The sequence below is a fragment of the Octopus bimaculoides genome, chromosome 11 (assembly GCF_001194135.2).
Source record: "Octopus bimaculoides isolate UCB-OBI-ISO-001 chromosome 11, ASM119413v2, whole genome shotgun sequence".
Lineage (NCBI taxonomy): Eukaryota > Metazoa > Mollusca > Cephalopoda > Octopoda > Octopodidae > Octopus > Octopus bimaculoides.
The window spans coordinates 8,536,837-8,546,474 of record NC_068991.1 but is presented as its reverse complement, the minus strand read 5'-3'; the positions used below and the strand labels follow the sequence as shown (position 1 = coordinate 8,546,474).

Below are 9,638 nucleotides of genomic sequence, written 5' to 3'. Positions count from 1 at the left end.
CTTTTATTCTGTAACATTTTTTTTAATGCAGTTCTGTGTAGTCTCAAAGAGACATTTGATTTGTAAATAATAAATAAATAATTTATTCAACGTTGAATGTTGACTTCTTCTGTTTATTGAAATTCACAAGCTAACGAGTTAATTAAACTAATGGCTGAAGTTTTTTTTTTTTAGTTTTTATTTTATTGCTTAATGTATATGGGTATGTATATATATCTATGTATGTATATATAGTGTATATATATATATATATATGTGTGTGTGTGTGTGTATGTGTGTGTGTGTGTGTGTATATACATATATGTAAAAAATTACACAATGCTTCAAGTGATGGGCTTCTTTCAGTTTCCATCAACTTTATCCACTTACAAGTTTTGGTTAGCCTGGGGCTATAGAAGAAGACACTTTCCTCAAGTGCTATGCAGTGAGACTGAACCTGTGACCATATGGTTGGGAAGCAAGCTTCTTAAACACACAACCATCCTTAAAAAGCATCATTTCCCCCCCCCCCATTCATTTTTAAACACAATAAGAAACACTATAGAGAAATCAAAAAATTATTTTTAATTATTTTATTTGAACCAAATGATTATTATATCTATACAAATGTCCCAAAAGTAAACCAGCATTTAAACACATATATTTGTAATCCTAACAGAATTACATAACATATGGTACATGATATATTGGTCTTTTGTAAAAACTTGATTGCCTCTTATTTAGCTGTAATACTATCCAAAGTTCCATGCTATTATGAGACATCAATAATAAAGCTTTGGTATTTCAAAGACAACTTAAGCATGAGATTCAACAGAATTTGTCTTGATTAAATGTCTGAATTAGACATAGCTGCCATATTACATATATATGAACTTGTGTCCACACATTCACACATATATATAGAAATTCAGAAAGAGAGAGAGATAAAGAAGTGGGGAGGTTTGTAACATGAATTTTTGGAAAACACAGTTTTGCTTTTGTATGGTTTGTGCAAGCGATATATAAATGTTGATTTCGAATTTTGGCCAATTAAGGCCAACAGTTTTGGGACAAGAGTAAGTCAATTACATCAACCCTCAGTGCTTGACTGGGACTGATTCTATCGACTCTGAAAGGATGAAAAGCAAAGTTGACCCCTGTGAAATTTGAACACAGAACGTAAAGACAGACAAAATGTCACTAAACATTTTGCCTGACATGCTAATGATTCTGGCAGCTTGCCGGCTTACAAGTGATGCTTAAATATTTATTTCATTATTGACCACAGGGGACTAAACATAGCGGAGACAAACAAGGACAGACAAAGGGATTAATTCGATTACATCGACCCCAGTGCATAACTGGTACTTATTTAATCGAACTCAAAATTATGAAAGGCAAAGTTGACCTCAGTGGAATTTGAACTCAGAACATAACGGCAGATGAAATACTGCTAAGCATTTTGCTGAGCATACTAACAATTCTGTGCATACTGGGTTCTAATCCCACCTTGTAACTTGAAAAAACAACTAATTTGCAATGTAATAAAAAAAACAATGATATGCTTAGGGAAGTCCTTCAGTAAGTGTTTCAGTAAGTATTTCAGTCGTTGCCAGTAACATACCAGTTGGCAAGCAAGATATTGCAAAGGGATTTTGATGTGTTGTGCACCCAACATATAATCATCACCATCACTATCAACATTACCATTATCATCATCATCCATCATCACCACCACCACCACCACTATCACCGTCATCTTTTAATGTCCATCTTCCATGATGGCATGGGTTGGCTCGTTTGACAAAATACAGCCAGTTCAAACACGGTTGCTTTAATAGAGGGTTTCAACAACTGGATGCGCTTCATAGTACCAATCATTTTATAGAGTGTACTGGTTGCTTTTTTTTTTCATGGTTAGTGTTAGAATGAGCATCCAGCCATAGAAATCCTGACAAAAACAAAACATGTCAGTGATATGCAATGTTTGACTTGACAAATCGGTCAGTGACTCCGAAGAAGAATTGACTTGGACCGAGACAACCTGTTCAACCTAAGCCAGCATGGAAAGCAAAATGACATAAAATGATAATGGTGATGATGTGTGTATACACATAGGTGAATATATGTGTATGTGAGTCTATATATTTATATATCAACAAAAAAACAAAAAGATGGGAGAGCAAAGAATTTTAATATTTTCTTAGAGGAGATATCAAAATTCTTTGCCTCTTGTTTTTTTGCTTATATATATGTATAAGTAGTCATTATAAGTTCATTATTAATAGACTAACTCAAATGACCCATTGAGAAAAACTGAACAGCTTAGTTAATTAATGCTATTTTCATCACAGTCAGTTCTAGTTTTATATAAAATTATATACATATATGCAAATACACAAGTATATATTATTGCATGTAGATAAGGTCACATGTGTAAGCACTCTTTTCATACACACACACAGGGAGTACACAAGCATACACATGCACACACACACACACACACACACATACACACACAGAGTAAAGAAAATAGCTACACTTACATAATACACACAACAAATTTCCAATATCTGACATACAAGAATTTCCAAATTTCTAGACATGTTGTTCTAATTCACAAATGAAATTTAACTGTTGTTATTTCATCAAAGTCATAAATGTCAAAATAAATGAGCAATATTGTGTTTTTTGGCATAATACTCTGCTGGTCTTCCATTTGTGTCAGTAACCTCAGGATTGGAGCCATTTCTCAACAGGAATTGAACAGCCTCTTCATGGCCTTTATTGGCTGCCTTCAATAGAGCAAAAAGCAAAGACAGAAATTATTATTATATAGATCCACCAAGTTGAATGTAAATTATACAACTGTTATATCAGAGCATACATCATATAAGTATTCTTTTATTCTTTTATTCTTTTATTCTTTTACTCATTTCAGTCATCTGACTGAGGCCATGCTGGAGCACTGCCTTAAAGGGTTTTAGTCAAAGAAATCGACCCCAACACTTATTTTTTAAGCCTAGTACTTATTTCATCGGTCTCTCTTGCCAAATTGCTAAGTTATAGGGACATAACTGCACCAACACCAGTTGTCAAGCAGTGATGAGAGGACAAACACAGACACAAAGATAAACACAGATATCATCATCATCATCATCATCGTCGTCGTTTAACGTCCGCTTTCCATGCTAGCATGGGTTGGACGATTTGACTGAGGACTGGTGAAACCGGATGGCAACACCAGGCTCCAATCTGATTTGGCAGAGTTTCTACAGCTGGATGCCTTTCCTAACGCCAACCACTCCGAGAGTGTAGTGGGTGCTTTTATGTGCCACCAGCACGAGAACCAGTCAGGCGGGTACTGGCGACGGTCATGCTTGAAATGGTGTATATATATATATACACCAGCATGACCGCAGCCACTTGGCTGAAACACATAAATAAATAAATATATATATATATATATTTGAAAAAGAGAAAGAGAAGTATATCATATATAATTTATACAATGCATTTCAACATACCACCACGCCAGAGGCTATAAAATAAAGACAACTTACAACATGAAGAGCTGTTGACCCCATGTAATCTTTAGTATTTAGGTCTGCTCCGGCTCGTTTCCACGACTCCAGGGCCTTCACATTATCAACAGCAGCAAGACTGAAGTGCATAAAATTATACAAGCTATAAATGAATGAAAATGTTAGTCACATACATTGGCAGTTTATGACAGAATCATGAGGGAGTGAGTGACAAGGACATGCAATAGTAGTGCGTGACAGATGCATGCATACAGCTGAGAACTGTGGTAGAATATAGCAGAAATATGTGACAGAGTATGAGAGAAACCTAGGGTATGACATGACAGATACGTGCTGTAGGTATAACAAACAGATGGGATATGTGATAATATACGATAGTCATGTGGTAATGTATAGCCAAGTCATGTGATAGTATGTGACCAAGTCATGTGACAGTGTACAGTTAAGTCATGTGATAGTATATGGCCAAGTCTAGTGATGAGGCATGGCTAAGTCATGTGATAGAGTAAGGTACATCGAACTGGTTGTTCATTTTTCCCCAGATATTGATATTGGGACAAATTCTTCCAAATCATCGCTTATGTCACAGCCATTTTTGTCAAGCACATCACACCAGGTAAATGAGAACTGTGACCACAGACCATTGCTGTCCAGCAAACTCATTAGCATTTTCAAGGTCAGCGTAAATAAACATGAAGCTTTTTGCACTGCTCCGGAGAAATTCTGAGGAATTAGCAGCTAATATTTTCAGATGTAAAAAAGGTTATTTTGTACTAAGTCACACATGTCACCTTGTGGATCACCTTCAAAGAATTCAACATACAATCAGGTAAAATAATTTTTTGTCTAAAACTTGCCTTGGTTCAAAACTACAGTGAAAATGGAATCAATACAAATCTTATAAATGTTCAAGATTTACAGCTTGAGATATGCCATAATTCATGTCTCTGACTGTCACATATATCACATGAGAAAGGCCTTACTAATGATGTTAAAAATGTAGTTGTTTATATGGAAGTGACTGTTACCTGCAAAGATGCATCCCAATGGTATCACTTTCCATGTAGTTTAGACTGGCTCCAGTCTCAACCAGAGCATCGATGATGTTCAGGTGATTACCAGATATGGCATCAATCAATGGTGTGCAATTGTTGTCGTCTCGTTGGTGTACAGAAGCACCTTCCTTCAGGAGGTACAACACCATATCATGATATCCACTTCGTGCTGCAATATGTAGTGGAGAGCGGTTCTCTTTGTTGAAGCACGATAGATTGCCACCCTAAGAGATTAGAAAGAAAATGTTTGCTGTTTTATAAAAGATGAGAGATGCATTCAACAGACTTCCTTGCCATCATGTCAGCCATGGAGTAGTCTCAGGAATTAGCTTTGTATTATCCATTCTTTGTGAAGGCACATGGCTTAGAAGTTAGAGTAACTGGTGAGCAAGACACTTTATTTCACGTTGCTCCAGTCCCCTCAGCTGTCAAAAATGAGTAGTACCAGTAATTCAAAGGGCCAGCTTTGTCACATTCTGTGTCATGGATATCCCTGAGAACTACATTAAGGGTACACATATCTGTAGAGTGCTCAGCCACTAGCACGTTAATTTCACAAGCAGGCTGTTCCATTGATCGGATTAACTGAAACCCTAGGTATCATAACCAACAGAGTGCCAGAAAGATCAGGGATCAGATTTATTCTTTGTCAGTCTATACACTTTTAGCATGACCAAGTGTCTTCTACTTTAACCCTGAGTCAACCAAAGCCTTGTGCATGGGTTTGGTAGATGTAAACTGATAGATATTCTTTAGATAGAAGTACTTGGTAGACAGAAACTGATAAATGTGTGTGTCTAGGCATGTGTGTGTGCATGTGTGTACGTATGCATCCGTTTGTGTGTACTGGTTATTAGTAATAGAAGCAATCACCATAACAAATATTAATTTGCACATATCCTTCGAATTTATCTCATATAGACATATAGCGCTAAAAAGCACCGACTGTACTGGTGGATGAATTTTGTCAGCACTGACAGAGTCATTCATTTCTTATATTCCATGAAAACATGTCTGGACATGGGAAATTCTGGGATCCGGTATCTAGCTGGTTTTAGGGGCCGGTTCAATCAATCAACATCACATCGTTTTTATTTCTTTAAAATGTATTTATTGCACATTCCTGAATATGTCCTTCTTTTCATTTTAGGTAGTAGGGTCTGATTCAGGACAGTAAGCTGCTATTTCTAGCAGCCTAAGTGATTACATTGAAGCTCTTACACTGGCTTGTCTTGCAATAGATATTTAATACCCACCAGCAATTTTTTTTCTATTTACTCACATACAAACATTTCCTTGATCTAGTTTAAACAAATACATGAGAAGTAGAGAGAGAGTGAGAGAGAGAGAGAGAGGGAGATATATATATATACATATATATATATATATAGAGAGAGAGAGAGAGAGAGAGCGGGTGTGGGGAGAGAATACATATTTCTGAAATAGGAAAGTAGAGTTACCTTCTCTTTCAAGTCCACCATAGAATTCAGATTTCCTGTCTTGGCAGCAGTACAAATCAAGTCCGGGAAAATGGTATCACGTAAACTTTCAATTTCCTGTGGAAAGAAAGAGGAAAAAGAAAGAAAATGGTAAAGTAATTGATAGAAACCAGCAACACTCGAAGCTTCAAGTGATGGCAAATGAGAAAGAGAAAGACTTAATTAAGCTAACGACACAGCAGCTGGTCAGTTAGGTGCTAGGATTCAAGCAACAGCTGGCCAGTAGTAGAGGTAAATTGGTCAAGTGGATAAATTATGATGATCAGGGGTGTGGGTGGGGAGTCATGAGTGTATCTCTTTATTCTTTTATTTGTTTCAGTCGTTTGACTGCAGCCATGCTGGAGCACCGCCTTTTCTAGTTGAAGAAATCGACCCCAGGACTTATTCTTTGTAAGCCTAGTACTTATTCTGTCGGGCTCTTTTGCTGAACTGTTAAGTTACGGGAACATAAACACACCAACATTGATTGTCAAGCGGTGGTGTTGGGAACAAACACAGACACACAAACATATACATACACACACATATATATACCAACGTCGCCATCCTGGCACTTTTGCCAGTGGCATGTGAAAAGGCATTCAAGCGAGATCGTTGCCAGTGCCGCTGGACTGGCTCCTGTGCAGGTGGCACGTAAAATACACTATTTTGAGTGTGGCTGTTGCCAGTACTGCCAAACTGGCCCTCGTGCCAGTGGCATGTAAAAGCACCCACTACACTCTCGGAGTGGTTGGTGTTAGGAAGGGCATCCAGCTGTAGAAACTCTGCCAAATCAGATTGGAGCCTGGTGCAGCCATCTGGTTCACCAGTCCTCAGTCAAATTGTCCAACCCATGCTAGCATGGAAAGTGGACGTTAAACGATGATGATGATGATTTAGGCATCTTAGGGTATGGATAGAATACAAGGAAGAAAAAGAGGAGGCATATGATGATGATGATGATGATGATGATGATGTTCCAAAGAATGGAACAGAACCGATCAACCTGTTGCTACCCAGGTGTAACATAGGTTAATAAAATAAACAAAAGTATTGAAGAAACTGAAGCTGGCTTGCATAGGTAATTAGTGAATACAAACAGTTGAAAAACAGAATATATTGGTTTACTAATTAAGAAATAATCAACTATTAAAATCCCCAATAAAAACAAAACAACAACTCTCCTGTGCCCTCCACCAAAAATCTGACCAGCAGGAGAAAAAAACTAGAGAGATTAGAGGAAGAACTGGTGCCATACCGCATTTGTGCTTAGGCTCAACCTTTTCGCCATCAGTGCAATAAGTTCAAAGTTCAAAGGGGAATCGGTTTTGGGTACAATCGTCACTTCACCACGAAGGTTCTTCTTCATGAACTGTAAAGAGAAATTATTAGATTTTAACAGAAATTAATTAATTTCTAGGTTTTAACCATCTGTAACTCTTCCCTTATACTCCTATAACCTTGATACCCCTGATCCACAGTCTGTATCCTTTCTTATGCTTGCCTCTTTTCTCCTTGAGAGTTTGTTCTGACACTCCATCACTAACATATTTTCTTCCCAGCAATTCTTACGTGCTCTTATATAATCTTTCAATTACTTTAAATATAACAAAGAATCTAGTAAAATAACTTTGTTATCATTAAGCTAGTGTTAGGAATATAAATTGTGACTAAGGTTTGGTGGAAGATTTTAATTCAAAATTTATTCAGCCAGGTTGGTAACGAAAAGGTTAAGGATAATTAACCAATAAGCTTTATCTTTCTAGGGCAGCAAGCTGGCAGAATCGTTAGCACGCAAAGTAAAATGCTTAGCGGTATTTTGTCTACCATTACATTCTGAGTTCAAATTCTGCTGAGGTCAACTTTGCCTTTCATCCTTTCAGGGTTGATTAAATAAGTACCAGTTACATACTGGGGTCAATGTAACCGACTTAATCCTTTTGTTTGTCCTTGTTTTTCCCCTCTATGTTTAGGCCCCTGTGGGCAATAAAGAAATAAACTTTACCTTTTTTTTTTGCTCCAGTGTGAGATTTTCTTGTCCTAGGACATACATCAATTTGGTGATGGCGGCTTCCAGTGTTATATCTCCACCAGGAATCACACCTGCCTCTCCAAGACCCTGTAGGAAACAGAAAAGAAAACGAAAAAGGTAATGGCATTCTAACAAATGGTGAAAGAAGCCTTCTTCCCAACCATGTGGCTACAAGTTCAGTCCCACTGCATGGCACTTTGGACAAGGGTCTTCTCCTATAGCCTGGAATTGATCGATGTGAGTAAATTTGAAAGATGGAAAATACAGAAACCAGCTGTGTGTGTGTATGTGTGTTTGTCTTCCATCACAACTCAATGACTGGTGTTGGTTTGTTTACATCACTGTAACTTCACTTGGCAAAAGAGACCAACAGAATAAGTACCGGACTTTAAAAAATAAGTACTGTGTTCAATTTATTTGACTATATCCACGTTTCATTCAGTGCCCCAGCATAGCCACACCCCAATGACTGAAACCAGCAAAAGAAATCAAAGGAAGTATTACATTTCTAAAGGATATTGTGAAAGGTCTGGTTGGAGGCCCAGCTTTCCAAGATCTTTTACAGGGCTTAGAAAAACTGAAGGACCACTGCAATAAGTGTGTGAATCTGAGAGGGGAATATGTTGGATAGAATCATAATTAACTGATCCTCCTACATTTTCTTTTACCCAAAGCCAAGAACTTTTCAGCACCCCCTCATATGTAATACTTCACCTTATTGTTTTCTTTTCTACTCTAGGCACAGGCAAAAGTTAACAACAGCAAGGGCATCTGGCTGCAGAAAAAAAACCTGCTTCAACAAATTCTCTCTGATTCATGCAAGCATGGAAAAAGTGGACGTAAATGCTGATAGGGATATAAATAATACTTACCTCACAGGAAGCATAATATCTGCCGACAGAGCCTTTGGAACACTGGGTTACGTTGACTATCAGAATACCCTTTTCCGATGCCTCTTTTAGCAGAGCAACAAAGTGTTTTTGGTTGGTAGGAATATTTCCAGCACCGAATGTCTGTAGAACAATACCTTTGATACCTTCGGACATTATAACTGCTTTGATCTGGAACAAATGAAGAAAATGATATAAAGTGTGTGGATCGATGAAAGAATATGTGAGAGAGATGGTGGCAGTGATGCTGGCGGTATTGATGGGATGATGATGATGGTTGTGTTGATGGCGGTGGTGGTGGTGGTGATGATGATGGTGGTGGTGATGGTGGTAATATTGGTTGATGGTAGCGGTAATGATAGTGATGGTGGTGGTGGTAATGGTGTTGATTGCGGTCATGTTGATGGAAAGGGCACAGGCATGACTGTATGGTGAAAAAGATGGGTTTTGAGTTCAGTCCCACTGTGCGGAATCTCGGGCAAGTGTCTTCTACTATAACCCCAGACCAACCAAAGCTTTGTGAATGAATTTAGAGCCCATTATGAATGTGTGTGTGTGTGTGTGTGTGTTTGTTCCTCCACTGCTTGACAACTGGTGTTGGTCCAGTTACACCCCTGCAGTTTTGTGGTTCAGCAAGAGAGACTGATAACGATTCAAGG

General features: G+C 37.9%; 1 protein-coding gene across 1 annotated transcript in view; it reads right to left on the bottom strand.

Annotated features, from left to right (window-relative positions):
• Positions 1–557: 557 nt before the first annotated feature.
• Positions 558–9,638, bottom strand: part of LOC106880886 (L-asparaginase) — a 31,509-nt gene continuing 22,428 nt past the window's right edge. The window contains exons 8-14 of the mRNA XM_052971506.1: positions 8,962–9,431; positions 8,063–8,176; positions 7,316–7,429; positions 6,040–6,135; positions 4,553–4,803; positions 3,543–3,642; positions 558–2,774 (exon numbers count right to left, since the gene is read on the bottom strand). Coding sequence (XP_052827466.1) covers positions 2,643–2,774; positions 3,543–3,642; positions 4,553–4,803; positions 6,040–6,135; positions 7,316–7,429; positions 8,063–8,176; positions 8,962–9,431 — 1,277 coding nt within the window. The 3' untranslated portion in view covers positions 558–2,642. The remainder of the gene's footprint in view (positions 2,775–3,542; positions 3,643–4,552; positions 4,804–6,039; positions 6,136–7,315; positions 7,430–8,062; positions 8,177–8,961; positions 9,432–9,638) is intronic.